This window comes from Suncus etruscus, chromosome 1, assembly GCF_024139225.1.
Source record: "Suncus etruscus isolate mSunEtr1 chromosome 1, mSunEtr1.pri.cur, whole genome shotgun sequence".
NCBI lineage: Eukaryota > Metazoa > Chordata > Mammalia > Eulipotyphla > Soricidae > Suncus > Suncus etruscus.
Window position 1 is genome coordinate 158838097 of NC_064848.1, and position 24449 is coordinate 158862545.

The following is a 24449-nucleotide window of genomic DNA, read 5'->3' on the forward strand; positions in this document are numbered from 1 at the left end:
CGCGGAAAGGAGGGAAGGGGGCCGGGGGCGGCGTCCCCTCCTCAGATCGCCCTTTGCAAAGTGTTCGCGGCTGCACGAGCAGGCCGCCGGCTCCGTGGCGCGGACCGCTCGCCCCGCGGCTGCTGGTGGGTGCCGGTGCCCTGGGTCCGGGGCTTCGGGCTCACCATGCCCCTGCGGGGCCGGGCCGCGGGTCCAGAGCAAGAGCAGATTCCGGGCTTGCCGCCGCCGCCTCGACGCGCTCGGATTAGCTGCAGCCGGCGCCCGACGATTTGAACCTGGACCCCCGGGAGGGAGCACGCCTAGGCCGAGCGCGGAGCGGCGGCCCCGCGGCCAACATGCTTCGCAAAGGTGAGTTGGAGCCGCGGGGGGCAAGTTGGGAGTTGGAGGCGCGCGGCCCCGAGCCCCGAGCCCCTCGCGGGCAGGCGGGCTGTGCGGGTTCGCTCCTGGAGGGGACCCCCCCCCCACCCCGCTGCCGAAGCTCAGCCCGGGTCGGCGGCCGCTGGGACCCACGGAAGGCGCTCCCCGTGCGCGCAGCGGCGGGGCCTAGGGATCGGAACCGGCCGGGGCGTTCGGAGATCCGGCGGAGCTGTCCGTGGTGCCGGCGCAGCCGGCCTCCCGGGACCTTCCTTCGCTCGGCCGGTATAAAGTTTTGCACTTGCGGGCTCCAGCCGGCTCCTGCGGCTCCGGAGGGGCCGAGGACGACCCCGCGCTCGGGCGCAGCTCGCGGCCAGTGTCCGCGCGGCCCGGGAGCTCGTCGCGCGCTCGGGTCATCCAGCCCCGCTGGGACGCGGGAACCTGGCTCCCGGATGCCCGCCTTCGGTCCTCGGCGCTGGGCTCTGGTTATCACCCTCCGAGGGGACCGCTCAGCGCCCGGCGTCCGATCTCCAAACTTTCCTGAGGCCGGGAGTGGCGAGATGCAGAGTGGAGGGAGAGCTGCGCAGGGTGACCGACCGCGCCCGCAAGCGTGCGCCGCGAGCGCGGGGGCGCAACTCGGAGACTCCCGGTTCCCACGAGCGCCCCTCTCGGCGAGCCCCCTCCCACCCGCACCCGCACCCCGGGCAGCCGGGCTCGCTGCGGAGCGCCGCAAAGTTGGCGCGGGCGCCGGGGATGTCCCGCCGCGCCCCCACGTGGCTGCCGCGCGGGGAGCTGTCCCTGGGGCCGGGAGGAGGCTGGGTGGGTGACCGTGCCGGGCGCTCGCGGGTCCCATCGCCCCCGGACCCTACTTCTCCGCCTGCATTCTAGAAGCCCTCCGAGGTCCTACCGCGGCACCCTCGAAGCGCCCTGAGCGGCCGGCGGGGGCCCCGGCGGCCGGGTGTGGGGGAACCGCGGCACCTGCAGCGGGCTGCCCGGGCCCTGCGGGAGCGGCCGAGGCGGGAGCTCAGGTAGCCGAGGGGCCTGATCCCTGAGCTCCGAGCTCCAGCCTTAATCCGCCCCTGTTTCCATGGCAACAGACCGAGGTGTCGTCAGCACGGGATTGTGACCTCACAGTGGGATGGGAAGGAGACAGCGGGCTGGGGGCGGTGGCGAGGAAGCGGACCCCCTACCCACCCCGGTGGGTTAGAGCGACTGGAGGTGGGGTGAAGGCTGAGGACCTACTCGGCAGGTTGGACGGGTGCGTGAAGAAGTCTCTCCTGGTTCCACACGGGGCTGTGATGGTCCCGGCCAGCCAGGCCCCCCAGAGGTGCCTCGGTAGCCCCCTTAGCTCAGAATCACAAACTTGGGAGTGACTTGTGCCCTTCATGTGGGTGCTTGATGGGGGAGGCTGCTGCAAGGGGCTGGACCGCTGAGTGTCACCCCACGTAGTGTGGGGCAAATCTGTGTGGCTGCTTGAGGGACCAGCTTCATCCTGGTGTCTCACCCCTGCGGGACTGGGGTGAAAAGTCATCTTGACCTGCAGCCCTGCTGCTCAGCATCTGTCCGCACACTGGAAGGTGCTTGTTAGGAAGTTGAGCTCAGGCCCATGGCTGAGACTCCAGGTCAACTTGCCCGTTGGGGAAGGCTTCCGTAATGGGATGCATGCAGGTCTGGCTTGGCAAGAAAAGAGAGGGCCTGACAGCTCACTTGCCTTTGGGTTTTTTGTCTTTTTGTCAGTCTACAGTTAAAAAAACGAGCCACTAAGCAGCCCACACACCATTTATTCGGTTGAGGTGCCAAGGGAAACTTGAGCAGCCTCGAGGAACCAGCCTCTTCCTTCCCTGCTAGGCCAGAGGCCCAACTCAGGAGGAGCCCAGTGAGCCCAGTGTTTGCTGGGCCCGCTCCCTGGAGGGGGAAGCTTGCTTACCACGCTCACGAGGAGGCCACTGGAGGATTGGCAGTCACGTGTGTTTGATACTCGGGCTATTTTTCCCTTCCTGAACAGCTTAGTTGCGGGAGAGGTCCTTCCTACAAAGAGGTTTCTAGCTGGATTGGCTTTATGACACAGCAGAGACCCTTGCCTGGGAGGGGCTGGGCTCCTGCAACCAGAACTTTGTGACTAGGACATGGTGTGAGCAAAGGACCTTCAATTTGTTTATTTTTTTGGGCAGTGTTCTCCCTCAGCCCCAATCCTCATTCTAAGATTTTTCTCATTTGCACCCCTTTGCAGCTCACTCAGACACTGTGTGGTATGTGTCCAAAACCAAAGGGATGCCTGGTGTTATGCTAAGAGGCAGCCATTGATGTTTCTGCTTCCTGAATTGTTCCCCAAGATTACACACAAAAAAATTAGTTGAGAGAGAGGGATAGAGGGAGGGAGAGAAAGAGGAGAGAGAAGAAAGAGGGGAAAGAGGGAGAAAAAGAGGAAAGAGGAGGGAGAGAGAGAGAAATAGAGAGAGAGAGAGAGGAGAGTTTGCAGCTTCCAGCCTGTCAGGTGCAGAGCTCTGCATGGGGTCTCAGACCTGAGGCAGTTTCTAGTTTAATTATGATTTGGGAAAGAATTTAATAGAAGAAAAAAGATTGAGAATAACCTCTTTCTGGTCATGGCCTTGACAACTGTGCTTTGGGGAGCCTGGAACCTCAATGAGAGGAGGTTTTGGACCAAAGAGTCATTTCTGATTTATTCCTTCCCCAACTTTATCTCCCTCTTTCTTTTCTCCCTTCCATCCTTCCTTCCTCTCCCCGTCTTCCCTTCCTCCCTTTATCTCTTATTTCTTCCTTCCCACCCACCCTTCCTTTCTCCTCACCTTTTTTCTTCCTTCCCTTCCTTTCTTCCTTTCTCCTTTCTTTCATTTCTCTCTTCCTCCCTCCCTCCTTTCCTTTTTCCCTTTCTTCTTCCTCCCTCCCTTCTTCCCCATCCTTCCTTTCTGTTTCTGCCTCTTTTCCTCTTTCCCTCCTTCCTTCTCTTCCTTTTTCTCTCCATTTGTTTTTCCCTCCCTCCCTCTTTTCTTCTTCTTCATTCCTTCACCAGGGATTAAATCCAGGACCTCATATAAGCAGAACAAGCATTCTGCCACTGAACTATATCCCTGGCCCCTCATTTCTGTTGTTTGCCAAACAAAAAAGAGAACTGGGTGCTGTCAGCAGAACATCTGGGAAACTACATGCTGCCTTGCATCCTATAATGAATTGACTCCACAGGCCACAGCCATACCTCTTGTGCTCAGTGTCTCTTGGTGCTGACAGTGCTATAGGCTTCAGCAGGAGCCCTGCCTACTTTTCCATCCTCTGGCCTACCTCAGGCAGGACTAGGGCTATAAAAAGCAAGGCTCTGGTCAGAAAGGGAGGCAGGCAAGCAAAGAGGCCGGCCCCCAGCCACCCAACAGAATCCAGGAAGGAAGGGTGGCCTGCTGGGGGTTTTCTTTGCCAGAAGTAGCCTGCTTAAGGTCAGGATCTATGGTTTTCATTTTTAGAGCTATAAAAACAGAATGCAAATCAACAGCCTCTGGGCTAATACAGAACCTTAAAGTTTTTGTCTTGTTAAGTAAGGAAATAGAGTGCCAAATAGGCTTTGTTAAGTGGCAGTCTAATTAATAATTTAAAATCTTGTAGCTGTCTTTCATTAGAATTTATCTGTACATCAACCACAAAATCAGTCAAACACTCATTTATAAGTTAACGCCACCCCTGAATAATTCAGCAAGAGCTAGATTAGGTCCTGCAACCCCATAAGATGCATTTCTTTGGGTTTCCATAGCCAGATAGGCTGGTCTGGGGACTGGATTGGGTCTGTTTGTGGGAAGAAGGAAAGGCAAAGAGAGAAGGAGGTGCCTGACTGACTTGAATCCAGAGTTTTCTTAGATCAGCAATTCTCAACTAGGGGTCATATAGCCCCCTGTGGGTCCCTAGAATATTTGAAGGAGCACCATGAAAGTCGAATCAAGGAAAGGTCACACCATAAGACTGGGAATAGGGATGGCAGTTGACAGGATAATGGGCCCCAAGAAAGAAATAAGATGGGAAGGGGACCATGGCTGGGAAATGGTTGAGAAAAGCTGAGCTGAATAATGGGAGAAACTCTGGTCAGTTGGGAACAGATAGAATTTTCCAGAGCTGGGCTATGGTGGCCCTTGTTGGTTTGGCCACACGAAGAGAGGAAAGGAGGTAGGTTTGGTTTTGTTTTGTTTTTGGGTCACACCCGGCAGCACTCGGGTTACTCCTGGCTCTACACTCAGAAATCACTCCTGGCAGGCTTGAGGGACCATATGGGATGCCAGGATTCGAACCACCATCCTTCTGAATGCAAGGCAAACACCATACCTCCATGCTATCTCTACGGACCCATGGAAAAGGTTTTAAGAATGGCCCAGATGGGGCCGGGCGGTGGCGCTAAAGGTAAGGTGCCTGCCTTGCCTGCGCTAGCCTTGGACGGACCGCGGTTCGATCCCCCGGTGTCCCATATGGTCCCCCAAGCCAGGAGCAACTTCTGAGCACATAGCCAGGAGTAACCCCTGAGCATTACCAGGTGTGGCCCAAAAATCAAAAAAAAAAAAAAAAAAGAATGGCCCAGACATACTTGCTCTGCAGTGGAAATGTAAAAGGGAAACATGAGAGCCCAATGGAGAGGTCAGATATGCGGATATTAAATCTAAACTATGTGCAGAAGTAGAGGTTCAGTCCTCCCAGTTCAATTTTGTCCTTATCAGTGATAGTACAGAGGTTAGGGTGTTTGCCTAGCATGCAGCCGACCTGAGTTTGATCCCTGATACTCCTTATGTTCCTCCGAAGCCATCAGGAGTAATTCCTGAATGCCGAGTCAGGTTTAACTCCTTTTTTTTTTTTTTTTTTTTTTTGTTTTTTTGGGTCACACCCGGCGGTGCTCAGGGGTTACTCCTGGCTGTCTGCTCAGAAATAGCTCCTGGCAGGCTCAGGGGACCATATGGGACACCGGGATTCGAACCAACCACCTTTGGTCCTGGATCGGCTGCTTGCAAGGCAAACACCGCTGTGCTATCTCTCCGGGCCCAGGTTTAACTCCTAAATATCACCAGGTGTGGTCCCAAAACAACAACCAATTCTGTCTTGCTCAAAAAATTGGTTCCTGGGCCCGGAGAGATAGCACAGCGGTGTTTGCTTTGCAAGCAGCTGATCCAGGACCAAAGGTGGTTGGTTCGAATCCCAGTGTCCCATATGTCCCCGTGCCTGCCAGGAGCTATTTCTAAGCAGACAGCCAGGAGTAACCCCTGAGCAAGCCAGGTGTGGCCCAAAAACCAAAAAAAAAAGAAAGAAAGAAAGAAATTGGTTCCTATTGGAATCCATCTTGCCAAAACAGTTTCTTTATCTGGGAACTTCTGAGCCTTTTCTCTCCTCAAAGGTCCTGGTCTGGGGCCGGAGAGCTAGCATGGAGGTAAGGCGTTTGCCTTTCATGCAGAAGGATGGTGGTTCGAATCCCAGCATCTCATATGGTCCCCTGAGCCTGCCAGGAGCGATTTCTGAGCATAGAGCCAGAGTAATCCCTGAGCACTGCCGGTAATGACCCCCCCCCCCCAAAAAAAAAAAACACAAACAAAACATAAAGGTCCTGGTCTTTAGACCTCCAAAAGAGAAGCCAAAAGGAGGAATACCACATTAGAAAGGAGTGGTAGAATGAGTTTTTAAATAAAACCATTGCAAACATTTTCTCATTAGTAACCAGAATGAAAGCAAAGAAAGCAGAGTTCCTCTTATGTTCAGAGACTGTGTGAAAAATGTGTTTGAGTTTGGCTCCTGTCATGCCAGCTGCGGGGCAGTTTCTCATTGCAGCTCTCAGTCCTGTTTTTTGCAGAGAAATTGTTCAGGATCCCGATTGCTAGCAGGGGCACATTAACTCCCAGCTACAGATACGAGTCCTAGAGCTTCTGTTCTCAGTTTCAGCCCACCAGCCTTGAGTTCTTTGGAGAGTTAAGTGGCTCTGTTTATGGAGACCCGTTAAATTGCTGGAGCAGACGGTGGATTTGGTGCCAGCAGAGGTTTAAAGCCAAGTAGGAAAAGAAAATATCTTGTTAGGAAAAGGAAAGAGCAGGGGAAAGGGTGGGTGTTTGCCCCCCCGACCTGTAGCCAATGTGACAGCAGATGGGACCCAGGAGGGAAGCTTGTAGGCTGAGTCCAACTCCATGCTTTGGAGTCTGGGCTCTGAAAAGGACAGAGCAGAGGTTCATTTAGTGGGAATGAGAAGGGGGCACACATCATAAGAGATGTCAAGAATGAATCTGTTTTGTACCATATGCAGCAAAGTAGTGGTTAAGGTTAAAGCAGAGAAGAGATGACAGGAGGGAACAGATGGCCAAGAAAGCAAAATAGCTGGTGAAACGGGAGCAGAATCTCCAGGGACAGCAGAAGGCAGGACCTTTGTACCATAGAGTTCTGGAAGCAGTCTCTTCTTTGAGGTGCTCTGGCCAGGCCTCCCTGGGTAGAAGTGAATCCAAGGAGGAGGGAGAGGGACTTTAGGAGTCTGTGGCCTTCTCAAGGCCTGGAAGAAGATCAGGGAGAAGCAGCTCCAAGGCTAGGGGACCCACAAACAGGAACTCCTTAGATATCAACAGACTCGGAGGCGATGCACAGCTGACATTGGTGCCCATTACCAGCGCTAGCTGAAACTACCGCAGCTCTCCAAGCACACCCAGGGGGCACTGCCAAATAGGGCAGCAGAGACCGGGCTCTTTTAGCTTCCTGCTCAGGTGCTGACAACAGGTGTAGAAAATTACTGATGGTGGGTATAGAAATGTCTCAGTGGTAAAAGAATCTCCTGCCTTGTTAACCTGAGGTCAGTGAGGTGGTGGATTGGATCCCTATTGCTACTCCACATGTATAAGTGTTACTCAAGTGTGTCTGTGGTTTGGGATTTCTCTTTTAGTTTTTGGGCCACACCTGACCATGCTGAGGGGTTACTCCTGGCTCTGCACTTAGGAATTACTCCTGGAAGTGCTTGAGGGACCATATGGGTAGTGGGGATTGAATCTGGGTCAGCTGTGTGCAAGACAAACACCTTAACCACTTACTGTACTCTCCCTAGCCCCTGCAGTTAGGGATTTCTGGCACCATAGCCCAATGGGCAATCTCTGGTCTTGTCATCAATGTGTTTGGGAGCACTGCCATACAGTAGTGCCACTCCTGGTCAGTACTGCTACCATTGCTACCCTGCAAGATGGGTCTGTGCCCCTCTCTACAGGCCCACAAGTGAATCCCCCTGCCTTGTCATGTGGTTGGCACAGGGTAGTCAGGATGCAGTTCTGGGGTTTGTTGGCCACTCTGCTCATGCACTCATGACCTTGATTTATATATTTGTAAGGTGCTGGGTACTGTTGGTACATTTGCTCATGACAGCTCATAACAGAGCTGCTTGGTAGATCCATTCACTCTCCACCTGCTGTTTGTCCAACGAGAGCCTGAGATTCCTTGTCTCTTGCACCATAGTCTCAGGTGTCCTCTCCCACCCTGCTTCCCCTTTGTGTCTGGGCAGACATTCCCTTCACCTGCTCTCTCCTGCTATGGCTTCATTGTGTCTGTCCTGCCTGCTTTCATGCCCTTGAGAAGGCTGGGCTGTCCCCGGGGATCTGCTCTCCCTGCTGTCCTTCCAGACTGCTAACACAGTCACATCCCAGACACTCCGTGGTTGCCTTGGAGTGTCCGCCCTGGAGCACGCTGGCCCAGGAAGGTGGTGATTGGTGGCCTGTGTAAAGCTGCTCCTCCATGTGGGCCTGTCTCCTTTTAGAGCTTACCCTAGGGGGGTGGCCTGCTCAAGAGTTCTGGAACCTGTTCACTGGACAGTCACTGTAAGACTACCGACCGGCTGCTTTGGCCACTCTGAGCAGAGTGGGGCTTCAGTGTGGCCAATACTTGCTGTGGTTTGGAAAAGAAAGAAAATAAAGTAAGGCAGAGAATGAGGTAGTGTAAGCAAACAGAGAGCCCCGTCAGATGGAGACACTTCCCTACACTAAGTGAAGGAAGGGTGTGTGTGTGTGTGTGTGTGTGTGTGTGTGTGTGTGTGTGTGTGCAGAGAATGAGGTAGTGTAAGCAAACAGAGAGCCCCGTCAGATGGAGACTTCCCTACACTAAGTGAAGGGAGGGTGTGTGTGTGTGTGTGTGTGTGTGTGTGTGTGTGTGTGTGTGTGTGTGTGTGTGAGATCTTTTGGATGCGGAAGGTGTCTCAGATCTATGGTTGCTGTCTTATCAGTGAAGCAAGTTGGGATCCAAACTGCAAACAGCGCCTGCTCCCTCATTGAGAGCAGTCACTGGCTCTGGGTCCCCTGTGCTGGCCTTGCAAAAGGTGGACATTATGTGTGTGTGCATGTTTATGTGCATGTGTGTGTGTTTTTGTGTATATTCTGCCCAAATCTTCTCAGAAACCCCTGGTGAGCATGCAGCAGGCTCCAGGACCATGAATGTCTTTGTCCCCTACCCCGTGTATGTGTGCCCTTTGTACCACCCCAAAGCCAGAATCCACAAGCATGACATAGGTATGAGGAGTGGGCTAGTGCCTACTTACTGGGGGAGGGCAGGAGTAGACAGGGTTGAGCTCTTTGTGTCAAAACAAAGCTCCATACAGTGTGTGTGGCTTCCCAGGAAGGGGTAGGTGGGCACAACTCATCAGATTCTTTCACAGACCACTGTAACCATTTGGCAGCTTGCAGAAGTCAGTAGTAGGTCCAGAGTGGTGGATAATACAGGAGGTAGGCACTTACCTTGCATGCAGCTGACTTGGGTTTGATCCCTGGTACTACGTATGGTCCCTGAGCATTGCCAGGAATGATGCCTGAGCTAGTAGTAAGCTTTGATCATCATTAGGTGTGGCCCCAAAAGAAAAACCAAAACATAGAAAAGTCAGTAGCACCATGGTCAGTATGGGTCGGAAGGAAATTGAGCAAAAGTTGGAGAAAATTGGAGCTCCCAAGGTGGTATAGCCCACGGAGGAGGAGTGAAAGTTTGTTTCTGTCTCTAAAATGGTCCTAGCTGTGCCCGTCAAGCTCAGCACCTGTGCCAGCCTTTAGTGATAGGGCCTTCACATATGCTTAAAGAGAGATTCATGAGGCCGTAGGGGGGGAATTGGCATTCTTCTTACGATGATTTATTTATGGGGGTTTGGACTGGGGATGTGGAGGCTAAGGTGCCTCCATTAATGAGACGCACAGAGGCATGAAGACTTGCTCTGCATTTGACATTTAGTGGGGTGACTCCTACCAGGGAGCGCCTTTTTCTTTCAGAATTTTGCCTTTAATGTTCTATTCATGGGCTTGTGGAAGCAGGCTGGGAGAAGGAAGGAGTTGCAGCAAGGTGGGTTTAGGGGCTGAGGCTGGCTGGTTGGCTCAAGGGAGGTAGTGCTCAAGGGTCATTGGTGCAGCGTAGGCTGCATGCTGAGGGAGCAGTCCTGCCCAATGCTACCAGCAGCCAGTGCTGGCTGCCTCATTGGCATGTGCTGGTGTGGCCCACTGCTGTGTGGAGTTTGCTCTCCTGTCAGACTTTGTGAACATGGGCTGTCTGCCTCTGCCAGCTACCCTATGCCTCCTTATCATGGCTGTAGACTACCCTCTGTTCCCATTATATGCTCCCCATATCTACATCTTGCCCTGGTTTTCTGCTTCTTACCCCTGTGGGTAGGGAAGAGAACTCCAGACTTGGAGAGTCAATGCTGCAGTTGGTTTTCCCTGCAGGACTCACTGAACCCAGCACATGCTTCCTCCCCTCTGACCTCAGTGTCACATCTGTACTGGAACTAACTTGCCTGTTGACTCAATGCTTTGATATTTTTCTAATGATGTGCACTGTCAGAGCCCAGGATAAGAAGAGGGTTAGTGTGGGTAGTCTGGGTCAGAACTGTGGGGCTTCAGGCCCCGAAGGCCTTCTGCCACCCTCCTGTTGAGAGGCTGTGGGTCCCCACTGAACCTTCTTAGCAAGCCAAGGCTGAGAGTTACTGCATACTGGAGGCCCAGAGCTGTCCTGAGGAACCTGAAGTGCTCAGAGCTGCCTCCCTTTGGGCCCTCCTGACCCTAGAGACCTTGGGCATCTTTTTGCCCTCTCTCTCTCTGTAGCCTGGACTTCTGACTATTCTACTCATCCTCCCTCTGTCCCAGCTCTAGATCGTTGCTGGACCCCCGCCCCCTAGATATTTCTTTGTGCGCAGACTCTTGAACCCAGCCACTCACAACCTCCTGGTGGCTTCCCTGAAGTCAGTGTACTGGGTTTTCTTTCTCCTGCTGCCCTGGATGCTGCTCCTCAGCCTTTATGGCCAAATTTACCTCCCCATTTTCCTTCTCCCAGTAAGGCTCTTCCCTAAGTCTTCCCTGGGTCTTTCTACTTGGGCTTCGGAGAGAGCCAGGATACCCTGAGGCTACCACAGGGCCCAATTGCAACTTACCTTTTGGCTAAGGTAAACTCCACCTGAGATGTTGCTTATAGGTCCAGCACTGCCTTCTGTCCTGCACAAAGCCCCTCCAGCCTTCCCCACATCTTCCCTGCACTCACCCAGATTCTGTACCCCCACCATGTCTGGGACCACACCCCTACTTGTCCTGAAAACCTATCCTTTCCCATTTGTGCATCTTGAAGTGATGCCCATTCTTTTCTCCCTTCCCTCTAACACATCTTTTTTGTTTGTTAATAGGCCACACCCATCAGTGCTCAAGGATTACTCCTGGTTCAGCATTCAAGAATCACTCAGGGGGGCCTGAGTGATAACACAGTGGTAGGGTTTTTGCCTTGCTTGGTGCTGACCCAGGACAGACCCGGGTTTCATCCCTGGCATCCCATATGTTTCCCCAAACCTGCCAGGAGCAATTTCTGAGCACAGAGCCAGGAGTAGCCCCTGAGCACAGCTGGGTGTGGCCCAAAAGCAAAACAAAACAAAACAAAAAAATCACTCAGGTGGCCAGAGAGATAGCATGGAGGTAGGGCATTTGCCTTGCATGCAGAAGGACGGTGGTTCGAATCCCAGCATTCCATATGCTCCCCCGTGCCTGCCAGGGCTGATTTCTGAGCATAGAGCTAGGAGTAACCCCTGAATGCTGTTGGGTGTGACCCTAAAACCAAAACCAAAAAGAAAAAGAAAAAAGAAAAAAAAAAGAAATCACTCAGGAATCAGGTGCTTGAGACTATATGGGATGCCAAGGATCAAACCAGGGGGGTCGGGCACACCTGGCGGCACTCCGGTTACTCCTGGTAGGCTTGGAAGACCTAGATAAAGAACCTGAATCCATCCTGGGATAGGCTGCTTGCAAGACAAACACCCTAACTGTGCTCTCTCTCCAGCCCCAATCTTTCAAGATTCAGCTTGCGGATCACGTCCCTGGCAAACTTTTTTTTTTCTCTTCTGGTTCTGGATGTCCCGTCATGCACCCCCATCTCTGTTGTATCAATTGATTTAAATTATCTTCCTCCCCCACGTGCCAAGATCTACAAGTCCATGAAGAAGACTGATTCTTTCTGTTCCATCCTTGATAGCCACTCTTCAGCCTTCGTATTGTTGAGGGAAGTTGACCTGTCCAAGACTCATACCCTAGGACTAGAGCAATAGCACAGCATGTAGGGTATTTGCCTTGCATGCAGCCAACCTGAGTTTGATCTCCAGCATCTCATAAGGTCCCCCGAGCCTGCCAGGAGTAATTTCTGAGCTCAGAGCCAGGAGGGACCCCTGAGCGACTCTGGGTGTGCCCCCCCCCAAAAAAAAAGAAACCCAACTACTACATGCCCTCTTTCCTCTGACAGTTCTGCTCAGCCAATGGGAAATTGCCTTGGGTTCCTATTATTTTCACAACCTTTCACCCCAGGGCTCTCTGGAGTATACCTGACCAAGAGATTCAAATGCAAGTCTTGGGAGAAAAGTGTCCGTAGACTAGAGGGCAAATGGGCATGTGAAATAAGAAGATAGGAAATAGGGCCAGAGAGGGAGTGCAATGGGCAGGGCACTAGCCTTGCACATGTGACAAACCTAGTGTCAATCCCTGGTACCACATACTGGAGCCCTGCCAGGAATGATCCCTGAGTTTAGAGCCAGGAAAAACCCTAAGTACAACCAGGTATGGTGCAAAAACAAACAAAAAGAAGGTAAAAAGGAGATAAGGTACTAGGAGATAGCTCAAGGCCTAAGCTTAGTATGCAGGAGCCTGGGTTTGATACCTTGGTTCTCCAAGCCTTAGTAGAAGCAACACATGAGGAATAGCTCCAGATTTAAGAGTGTGACTCAGCAGTATGCATGTATGAGGCCTGGGATGCTTTCCCCATCACCACAAAAAGAAAGAGAAAGAAGAAAAGAAAGGAAAAGAAAAGAAAAAGAAAGCAAGAAAGAGAAACAAAAAGAAAGAGAAGAAAGAAAGAAATAGAAAGAAAGGAAAGAAGGAAAGAAGGAAGGAAGGAAGGAAGGAAGGAAGGAAGGAAGGAAAGAAGGAAGGAAGGAAGGAAGGAAGGAAGGAAGGAAGGAAAGGAAGGAAGGAAGGAAGGAAGGAAGGAAGGAAAGGAAGGAAGGAAGGAAGGAAGGAAGGAAGGAAGGAAGGAAGGAAGGAAGGAAGGAAGGGAAAAGAAAAAAAAGGGGGGGACTGGAGTATAGCACAGTGATAGGGCACAGGGTAGTGGTTGTAAACGGATTGTATTCCCTGCAACCCATATGGTCCCCTGAGCCTGCCAGGAGTGATTTCTGAGCACATAGTCAGGAGTAATCCCTGAGCGCCACTGGGTGTAGCCCAAAAACCAAAAAAAAAAAAAAAAAAAAAGAAAAAAGAAAAAAAAAAGAAAGAAGGTCAAGTCATAGTGAGTATTTAAAGGTGAAACATTTGGTGAATTCTGGGCTCAGTCCCCTTGCATAACTCCGGGATACAATCTATAGTATAAGGTGAGGGAACTGGAGACTTAGTCACAGCTCCCACCCTCTAAGGCGGCTCTTCCTTTGGAGTTTTCATTGCCCTGCACTTTTTATTTTATTTTTGTTTACAAAAAGTCTTTTTATACAATTAATAATGGCTTCTCACGGATGTCATTTCAACAGCACACCCATCAACCCCTGCACTTTACCCCTCCACTGTGTGTAAGCAGAGTCACCACCACTATGAGAGAAAGGCCTCAAGTAAAGAAGATTCTGGTCTTTAGAATCAGGCTGATGTTGGCCCAAATGATAAAAGCCAGTGTTATGGAAGGACTTTCTGTTATACAATTTTGCCAGGGCCTCTGTGCTCTGTCCCTGCTCTCACTGAGGGAAAGGGGAAGCAGCAGCATTATTTCTCTGGGGCCTGCTTTACTTCTTGTTTCATCTGTATTACAGAGCCATCAAATTACTCAATCTGTGAGCATTCTCTATTTCTTCCCAGGATCCAACTGAAGCACCACCCTACACAAAATAAAAAGGAGCACATATTGACATTTAGTAAATAGGATGGGATCAATAACGTCAGATTTTTATGAGTTAACTGGAAATGTAGATTGAATGATTGTATCCTGATGTTAGGAGCCCAAGATACTTGATTAAAAACCCTAATTTTTATTTTATTTATTTATTTTTATTTTTATTTCTTTTGGTTTGGGGGCTACACCCAGTGATGCTCAGGGGTTACTCCTGGCTCTGTGCTGAGAAATCACTTCTGGCTTGGGGCACCATACAGGATGCCAGGGGATTGAACTGCAGTCTGTCCTAGGTCACTGCATGCAAGGCAAATGCCCTATTGCTGCACCACCGATCTGGCCCCCAAACCCTAATTTTTAAATTGTTATGTAAATATAAACACAGTTAAGTCAGGAGGGCTTGGAGAGATGTACAGTGGTTAAGGCACTTGCCTTGCTTGCAGCTACAGTTGTGTTAGTAGTTTGGCATTATACATGGTCCCCCAGCACACATCCAAGTGTGTCTTCTTCCACTTCCTCACCCACAAAATCATGATAATCTAGGGCTTAAGGGAAAGAGGTTGGGTTGGGGATGATATTTAGTGGTCAAGAACATGCATGGTTCTGATTCAGTCCCTGGAACTTCTCTCACTGATCCCCCAATCTCACAAAACACACATATCCAGGAAAAAACTTTTGTTTTTGGGCCACAACAGGTGCTGCTTAGGGGTTACTCCTGGTTCTGCACTCAGAAATCACTTAGTAGTACTTGGGCACCATATGGGATATCTGCCAGGAATCAAATGTGGGTTGTCAATGAGCAAAGTAAGTGTCTTATCCACTGTGCTATTGCTTCAGTCCCCTCCCCCAAGAAAACTTATGACCAGGATTTAGGAGAAAGTCTTTTCTCAGGAGGAGGCAATAGTATAGGAGTCTCACAGAAACTTTTGCCAGTTCCTCAATTAAAAGCACACAAGACAAGTGGGATTATCCCCAAACAAGGACACTGAGGTTCAGCTACATGTTCCTTTGGGCAACAGGCTGCTACATTGGCTAACCCCAGCGCAGCACAGCCTTTTTCTTCGGTGGTCACAGACACACAGAGATGAGTCGACTGACTGAACCACAGTGGACGCACAGCATGGCAGGAACGTGGAAAAAAGAGAGCATGTTCTCTTGGAAAAGTTTAGGACTGCACTTGGCAGATTTTTATGGAACAAAATTTACACTATTGATTCTATGGCAAATGAAAACCTCTTGTGGACACTTTGGGCTTCAGAGATCTGAAATGTTTAAATGAGGCTGAACGGGAGGAGATGAAATTGCCCGAAGAAGCTGGGCTCAGATGGTGCCAGGGCGGGAAGACGCAGCCTCTTCTGTCTTGTCTCCAGTCTGTGCAAATGACTTGTTCCTTGGAACTGTTTCCTCTTCTCTACGTGAGGACTTGGGAGTTGTTGCCCAGACTTGTGGTTGAAATAGAATCTCTGAGTGGGCAGAGAGAAAGAGGGAGAGAGAGGCCTGGACAGTTCACAGGGCCATGCTGGGAGAATGCACTAGCCAAAGGGAAATTTTGTCCCCAAATGACAGGTTACCACTGCTCTGGGGCTGTCTCTGGGTAGCAGTGGTTAGCAGCTTCCTGTCATTGGCCCCCTGGTCCCTGCTAGTTCTGTTTTCCAAGGGTAATTTTGTTGTTGTTGTTGTTGTTGTTGTTGTCCACATTTGATTGTGATCAGGACTTACTCTTGTCTCTGCTCAGGGGTCATATTTGTTGCAGTTTAGAGGAGACATATGGGATGCTGGCTATGGAACCCAGGAAAGCCCCTACTTGCTGTACTATTTTTTTTTTATTTTTTGGTTATCTGGGGCCACACCCAGCAGTGCTCTTGTTATTCCTGCCTCTGCACTTAGAAATTACTTCTGGCAGGCTCAGGAAACCAGACAGGATGCCGGGAATCAAACTCAGGTCAGCCACATGTGAGGAAAATGCCTTACCCACTGTGCTATCATTCTGGCTCCTGCTGGACTATATCTTGGCCTTTCAAAAGTCAGTTTGATTGCAGGGAGACAAGGTAGCTGGTGAAAAATAGTTATTTTGTTTGTTTGTTTTGTTTTTACAAGGAGATGTGTGACCTGAACTCTGAAAACTTCTAGGAAAGTGGGTAGCTCCTCCTGCATCTGCTCTTTGCCTACCTCTACCCATGATTTCTCATTATTTACAAAGCCCAACATAGCCACGTGGCTTGTGGCCTCATGTTCTTGATATTTCCAGTTACACTTTCCAGAAGGAAAACTCCATTGAACCAACCACTTTTCCATGCCAGACACTTTTCAAGATCACTCACGTTCACCCATGGATTATCTCTCCAAGGATGAACTGGTCACTCTGTCCTGTCAGCCAAGAGGGGTGTGGGATGTCTATCCCCATTTGACAAAAAAAACCCCACTTATTTCACAGTTATTGCCTTTATGTCTGCTGCTGATTTGGCACTGAGGATAAAACAATATTAGTTAGAAATGATCACTTTGAACAAGAACTGGGTGCTGAAAGGAGGTAAAGTGATGTGTATGATAACCCTTCAATAACAATATTGCAAACTACGGTGTCTAAAAGAAAAAATAGAGGGAGAGAGAGAAAGAGAGAGAGAGAGAGATGTCCTAGATGCAGGCAGGGAAGAGCACAGGGGCGATGTTGGGAAGGAAAAGTGCAAGGGTAAAGAAAATGATGGGTCTTGGACATTGAATGATTGAAACTCAGACATGAACAATTTTGTGACTATCACAGTGATTCAGTTAAAGAATTAATTTTATGGGCCCGGAGAGATAGCACAGCGGCGTTTGCCTTGCAAGCAGCCGATCCAGGACCAAAGATAGTTGGTTCGAATCCCGGTGTCCCATATGGTCCCCCGTGCCTGCCAGGAGCTATTTCTGAGCAGACAGCCAGGAGTAACCCCTGAGCACCACCGGGTGTGGCCCAAAAACCAAAAAAAAAAAAAAAAAGAATTAATTTTATTTAAAAAAATGACAATGAGGGGCTGGAATGATAGCACACGGTAGGGCATTTGCCTTGCATGCAGTCAACCCCGGACAGACTCTAGTTCGATTCTCAGCATCCCATATGGTCCCCTGTGCCTGCCAGGAGCGATTTCTGAGTACAGAGCCAAGAATAACCCCTTAGTGCCACCAGGTGTGACTCAAAAACCAACCAAACAAACAAATAAGAAAAACCAATGAATTAAAAACCAAGTCGCTTGTTTGTAAGGTATTTACCATCTGTGGGGGGAGGGAGGTGGAGACAATGGATAACACTTTTTATTCACAGGTGGGGTAACCCCTAGGAAGAAAATCTAAAGAGGATTAATTACAGAATAGAAAGTTGCTTCCTAGAGATGGGCCCAGCAGATTCCCTGGTAAATGACATTTGAACAGAGCCTTAAGTGAAGGGAGAGAGCAACTTTTTGGGAAAGACCCTAGGGTAGGAGTGTGCTTAATACAATATCTGGGGTATCTGCAGCTGGGATTGAGGGTAGGCATCCTAAGGTCAAACTCATGGGTAGTTTCCAGTATTCCTTTGGAGAACAGAGTTTGGAAGCTGCCCCAAATTCGTCAACCTCTTGAAGGTGGGGATGGGGTGCCACAGTGCAACAGCAGAAGACAGAGGAGGATGAAGGATAAGGTGTGGGTCTGTGCTCTCCCTTCCCCTTGGGTGCTGACATTTGTTCTCAGCTATTAAGGTAGCCCAGGCCACAGCTCAGTCAATTCCCACAGTCCTTCTCATTTACTTCAGGAACATGGGACTCAGTTCTGTGTGTGTGGTCATGTCTTCACATTGCCTTACTTAGATATCAGCCATTTCTCCCCAGAGTACATTTTTTTGAAACTTCCCAAATTGGAAGAAAACATTGGAAAATCATGGCTTGTCCACAGCTGGGATTCGAACCACTGTTCTGTCTGTTAATTCAACAAAACAAGGCATTATTGCATCCATGCAATTTCCAGATTTCCAGAGTGGTGATTTTTTTTTTTTTTTTGGTGTTTTGGTTTACACCCAGCAGCGCTCAGGGGTTACACTGGTTCTACGCTCAGAAATCGCTCCTGGCAGGCTCGGGGGACCATATGGGATGCTGGGATTTGAACCATTGTCCTGCATGCACAGCAAATATCCTACCTCCATGCTATCTCTCCGGCCCCTGTGATTTTTTTTTTTCTTTTTGGCCTTTTAGGCCACAACCAGCAGTGCTCAGGGGTTACTTCTGGCTCTGCACTTAGAAATTGCTCCTGGCAGACTAGTGATCTTATCGGATGCTGGGATTGAACCCTGACCGGCTACATGCAAGGCGAATGCCCTACCTACTATGCTATTGCTTCAGTCCCCAGAGTGGTGATTCTAACCCTGTTTTTTGTTTGTTTGTTTTTTTGGTTTTTGGGTCACACCCGGCGGTGCTCAGGGTTACTTCTGGCTGTCTGCTCAGAAATAGCTCCTGGCAGGCACGGGGGACCATATGGGACACCGGGATTCAAACCAACCACCTTTGGTCCTGGATCGGCTGCTTGCAAGGCAAACGCCGCTGTGCTATCTCTCCGGGCCCTAACCCTGTTTTAATGTTTGCAAAGACTCCATTGTATAGCTACTAGCCCCTCTAGGTAGTGTGTATGAGACTGTTTCCAACTATTTTGCTGTCAGAGACCATCCAACGACCAATATTTGTGCACAAATCTTTACCTTTTTTTCTTTATTTTATTTTATTCCCTCCTCACCCCTCGTTCTTTTATTTTTAAAATGTGTCCTAACTGGAGAGATAGTACAGTGGGTAGGGTGATTGACTTGCAAATGTCCTACCTGGGACATTTGAGTCCAGAACCCAGAACCCAGAATCCAGGACCCAGAATCCCATATGGAGCCTCCAAGAACCACCAAGAATAATTCCCGAGTGCAGAGCCAATAGTGACCCCTAAGCATAGCTAGGTATTGCCCAAAAACAAATATGTGTAATGTTTCCCTTCCTGTTAGGATCATCTCTGCGATTTACTGGGAATTAAGCTCATAGTCTCTCAGCTGCCCTCAGCACATTCTAAACCACTAACCAATCTTCTGGGCCCTCTTGCTAGAGTTCAGTGCCAGTAGAGCTGTTAGAATAGCCTCAGCACTTGTGGGCAGCTCTAAGGTTAAAATGCCCAGCTTTACATTTGTAGGGCAGTGCTTTAAGCCCCTGAGCAATCTTATAAACCCCTTCTCACCAGGGATCACAAAAAGTGGGACTGGAGCCAGGGATGTGGCTTAGGGATAGAGCCTTTGCTTTGCATGTGCGTGATCCCGGGTTTCATCCCTGGTAGTAGTAGTAGTAGCAGTAGCTGGTAGTAGTAGTAATGGTGGTGGTGGTGGTGGTGGTACTGGTAAGGTAGTGGTAGTGGTAGTAGTAGTAGTAGTAATAGTAGTAGTAGTAGTAGTAGTAGTAATAATAACAATTTGTCTTTGGGCTGAAAATATAGCTCAGAAGTCTGGAGTGCATGCCTTACAGGCTCAATCCCTAGTACCACAGGGTCCCATAAGTCCCACTAGGTATGAATCCCCCAAGACAAAACAAGCTCCAATTGTTTTACCTCAGTCTGCATGCATCAGCTCTAGGGTTTAAACTCACAATCTGTGCTGGCAAGTTCTTAAAGTCTCTGAGCCATCTTCTTAGCATAAGCCTTGATCTGTGTTTGAGGAGACTTCTGGGAAAGGGGGGAAACAAAGGGCCAGAGACCATCGTCTTTGCCAGGAGATGGGGAGAGAGCTTGGTGAGACAACAGTAGTGCTCCTTGGGTGAGCAATTTTGACACCATCCCAAATGGCAACCTGTCAGACCTGAAGGTCACTGTACTTGAGAGAGTTCTGCACTACGTGTGTATGCGACTCTGTGCAAATGCATGCATGCATTCATGTGAGTGTGCTATGTGAGTGCACCAGTATTGCACATGTAGTGTTTGTGTGTGCACGCGTGTACATGAGTATATGTATGTTTACGAGTGTGCATGTATGCGATGCACGAAGCATATACTCATGTGTGTTTTTGTGTCTGAATGCATGAGCTTATGCATGTGAGTTTGTATCTAAGTGTGTGAATGCTTATGTGTATACACATGCATGCGTGTGCACATGTGGAACTTGCCTACATCTCCAGTGAAGCAGAAGGTATGGGGCAAGAGAATGAGGCCGTAGTTTTCCTTGGGATCGGGGTGACTTACAGCTCCAGAAATTCCTGAGGCTGAAGTGTTAAGGAAGAGCATGCATCTGCTTCTGACTTGAACCAGGGGATTTGTGTGACTTTGACAGATTTACAGGATCTTTCAAATTTGGTGCTAGAAGGAAACTTTGAGCTCAGCTGATAAATCTGAAGGCCCAGGTGTCATGCTGGCATGTCCTACAAATGTTCAGGACTGAGATGACTCAAAGGATTGGATTCCTAGGCTCTATCTTCAGCACCACCTGGAGCAGTCGCTGGGCACAGCAGACCACCCTGACACTCGCCCCTCTCCAGCAAACAAACAAAAAAACCTCCAACCCAGGGCTGGAGAGAGAGAGAGAGATTATAGAAGATAGGTCACTTGCCTTGCATGCAGCCAACCTGGATTTGATTCCCAGTATGTCATATGGTCCCCCCAAGCACCACCAAGAGTGATTCCTGAATGCAGTCAGAAGTGATCCCCATGGGGCCGGAGAGATAGCATGGAGGTAAGGCGTTTGCCTTTCATGCAGAAGGTCATCGGTTCAAATCCTGGCATCCCATATGGTCCAGGAGCAATTTCTGAGCATGGAGCCAGGAGTAACCCCTGAGTACTGCCAGATGTGACCCAAACCCCTCTCCCACACACACAAAAGAAGTGATCTCCTGGACATGACTAGGTGTGACCTAAAACACAAAACAGACAACCCCCTACCCCCAAAAAAGAACCCCTCTAACAAAAACAAAATGTCCCACAAAATGTCCGAGGAACATGGCTGGTAACATCCCCCATATCCAGGATTTCTCTCAGCTGCTCTTCACTGCAACAGGCCCCACTGTTTGCTTCACCAGTTTGCTGGTGGCAGTCCATGCTTGATGGAAGCTCTCAGCCCCCCAACAGGTAGCAGGGGTGTGTCTGTATCTGTATCAGCCAAACCTCCACCTCTAAGTGGCATGGTAGAACTTGCAGGCTCTGTCCAGATCCAGGTTTAAGTCACAGAAATGACCTTATTTCTCTAAACTTGAATTTGTTCCGCTTTATACTGGGGCTAAGGCCATGTTTCTTTTGTAGGCAGTGATGCCTTTGTAGGTTATAGAAAAAGGCTGAAAAAACTTGGTTCTGTACTGTGACCCAGAATAGGAGCTTGATGACTGTCACCTGCATCTCAGCCCTCGTGGTAGGAGTTTCTTGCATGCTCTGGGGTCCCAGCTGAGCCCTGTGAGTGTTCACACCCAGGAACTTCTGAACCCTTGGATCACTGAGGGGTGAATCTGTTCTCTGCTCCCCTGATCAACGCCAGGGTTTAGGCCCTGGGCAGAGCAGGGCCACTGTAGCAAGCGTTTTCACTGATTGATCTGGAATTGGAAGTCTCCCCACGGAGCTGATGTTTCATCCCCCTAACCAGCTCTCCTGCCTTCCCTTCTCTCTGAAACAAAGTCTCCCTCTAGAAAGGAAAACCAAACCCACCCCTACCCCTAGGGCCTTGGTCTCTGGTCTGTGCCGCTTGCTTGATTCCTCTCAAACTTATTTCTGGTCTGCTTGGGTTTTCCTGCTGCCTCTGGAAATGGAGCCAAACCGATGAGAGCAAGGACTGTGGAGCCAGACAGACGGGAGTCAGGCCCCAGGCTGCCACTTAGCAGCTGCCCATCTTCTGCCAAGTGCTTTCAATTCTTTGGGCCTCAGTTTTGTCATCTGAAAAGTGGGGCCAGTGCCACCTGTCTCTAGGGGTTCTGAGAATTTGTGACCACATGGAAAGTGCCTTGGTGGCAGGTGGCAAAGCCTCACAATAGGACCCAACTGCCATGTATGAGGCCACCTGGTGCCAAGGTGAAAATGCCAGTCTTCCTCTTCCTGGCTTCCTCCCCTAACTTTGTCTCCCTCTTGGCTCTGAGCTGTAGGATCCAAGTCAGAAGAGAAGGAAATGTTGCCTATCTGCTTTTAGGATCAGGCCCCCCCCCACCCCCCCACCCCCCGCCCACCGGGGTCAGAAGCCGTTCTTGCAGCCTGTCTGGGTTATCTTGACACCAAGCTGAGGCCCCTTCTCATAGGCTAGTCGGATTCTGTGAGAAGAATGTACTGGGAGCTGGCTGTGCCCCTGGGCAAGGCCCTCTGAAGTCTGGGGTAAGAGCTCTCAGTGCCCCTCGGGGAGGCAGCGGAAGGAAATCGATTCTTCCCCTCACTGCCAGCCTGAAAAGAACAGCTGCATGGGGTGAGGTGTTATTGGTGGGGATCCTGAGAGAGCTGTTGGCGGGTGAGGGGCCTTGCCTGCTTGGACTTCACTTGTGCAGCCTAGAACCAGAGCACAATCTTCCCCTTGCTGTCCACCCCCTCCTCTGACATGGGGTGCCAACTCCCCCTTGTTTCTCCCAACTGCAGGCTGTGCCCCCATGTCTAGTCCCCAGAACTTACAGTCATCCACTGGGAACAGGACAGGACTCTTTCACTAATGAGTTAGGCGCGATCCAATCTGAACAGAATTAAGCCACAAATAAAATATGTTGTAAAAAAAATAAGAGAAAGGAAAGGAAAGGTAATAGTTCTCGCACTAACGGCACTGCAGCATCTGCCGGGATCTCAGATCTGGTGTTATCTATTTTTTAATAATTGAGAGTAATAAATATGTATTTCTTTCTCCTCACCCCCATCCTCTGCAGCTTGTCAGCTCCCTATGTCTTGCTTCTGATCAGACCAAGTCTTCCCCAAGCAAAAAAAAAAAAAAAAAAACCTCTAAGCAACAAGGATTAAAGCCTGAAAGTAGGTCTGTTTGAGCTCCCATCTTTTTACCCCTCCCCCAGGATTGGTGGAGGTAGGTTGGGGGGCATCAGGGACAGGGTAGGTGGTGGTGCTATTCTTTCTGAGGCTCTTCTAGCTGTGGTTCTGGGCTAGCTTGGGGAATCAGCCAGGTCCACCAGGAGAGGTTAGCCCAGGAACTAACGCCCAACCTCCCACAGCACAAATATCAGAAAGAAAGGCTGATGGGGCCAAAGAGATAGTATAGTGAGTAAGGTGTTTGCCTTGCACTTGGGCAACCCAAGTGTCGTTTTGATCCCTGGCATCCAATATGATCCCCTGAGCTTGCTAGAAATATGTGTGTGTGTGTGTGTGTGTGTGTGTGTGTGTGTGTGAGACAGAGAGAGAGAGAGAGAGAGAGAAAGAGGAGAGAGAGAGAGAAAAAGAGAGGAGAGAGAGGAGAGGAGAGAGAGAGAGAGAGAGAGAGAGAGAGAGAGAGAGAGAGAGAGAGAGAGAGAGAGAGAGAGAGAGAGTCGGGGCTGGAGAGATAGCATGGAGGTAAGGTGTTTGCCTTTCATGTGGAAGGACAGTGGTCCGAATCCCAGCATCCCATATGGTCCGCTGTGCCTGCCAGGGGTGATTTTCTGAGCATGGAGCCAGGAGTAACCCCTGAGCGCTGCCAGGTGTGACCCAAAAGCCAAAAAAAAAAAGAGAGAGAGGGAGGGAGGGAGGGAGGGAGGAAGGAAGGAAGGAAGGAAGGAAGGAAGGAAGGAAGGAAGGAAGGAAGGAAGGAAGGAAGGAAGGAAGGAAGGAAGGAAGGAAGGAAGGAGAGAAGAAGAAAAAGTAAGTCCCCACTTGGTTTTGTAACCTTGCTTTGTGCTAGAGGAGTCTAGGAGCCAATTCCAAGCCTCAGTTTCTCCAGTTGTAAAATGGGAGCATTAACAGAGGCTATGTCTCAAGGGTCAGTCAAGTAAGCTCAAAGTAAATTCTTTTTTTATTTTTATTTTTTCAAAGTAAATTCTTAGCACATAGAAAATGAAGCATAAATAAGCGATTATGTTCTTCTTTTTGGCCAAGTCTTTGAAGCTACAGAGAGACTGACTATGATCTGCCCATCTCACACTCCCTTAGTTCCCACGTGCCTGGAAGACACACTGGTTTTTTAGACAGTGTTTTCAACACCTAGAAAATGGGTAGGACCCCCAGGCTGGGCCACTTAGGGGGACAGAATTGGAACTCAGGGTAACTCCTCTCCTATCTCCTGTCCTGCCACCATTAGACTCCTGACCAGTACCCTAGACTCTTGGCCCAAGATCCAACTCAGAGAAAGCCTGGTTTTGGGGGGCAGGAGAGCCTGGGGCAGCTGTGGCTATGGGGCCCCCTACTCCTCTTCCTGTCCAGTTGCAATTCTGCTGAGACAGCAGTTCAGGCCTACGTGGGTGTTCTTTGCACTGGGCACAGGCAGGTGGTGGGCCTTGTGCCCCTAAACCCACCCAGGCCAGAATATCTGACCTGCCCCAGTGGCCAGTGCTCTGCCACAAGGCAGCTGAGCCCCCACGACTTGCCCCTGGGGGACAGGCCTACTCTGACTGCGCTGGGCCCTGAGGCGGGAGCGAGGCAAGGCGGCCAGGCCGGAGGGCAGGAAAAGCTGGGAGGGAGGTGGCTATTTATAGCCTGCTTTGCTTTTGTTCCTTTTCCAGCAAGGCTTCTCTTTAAATAGGAGCTGGGCTGGAGGCTGAAGCTTATCCCCAGTAGCCTTCGTGTGTGTGTGTGTGTGTGTGTGTGTGTGTGTGTGTGTGTAAGAGTACATCATGGAATGGGGT

At 50.1% G+C, this 24449-nt stretch overlaps 1 protein-coding gene across 1 annotated transcript in view; it reads left to right on the plus strand.

Moving 5' to 3' along the window:
* The first annotated feature begins 231 nt into the window (after nucleotides 1-231).
* Nucleotides 232-24449, plus strand: part of RTN4RL1 (reticulon 4 receptor like 1) — a 97060-nt gene continuing 72842 nt past the window's right edge. The window contains exon 1 of the mRNA XM_049782455.1: nucleotides 232-348. Within this exon, the coding sequence (XP_049638412.1) occupies nucleotides 336-348 (13 nt within the window). The 5' untranslated portion in view covers nucleotides 232-335. The remainder of the gene's footprint in view (nucleotides 349-24449) is intronic.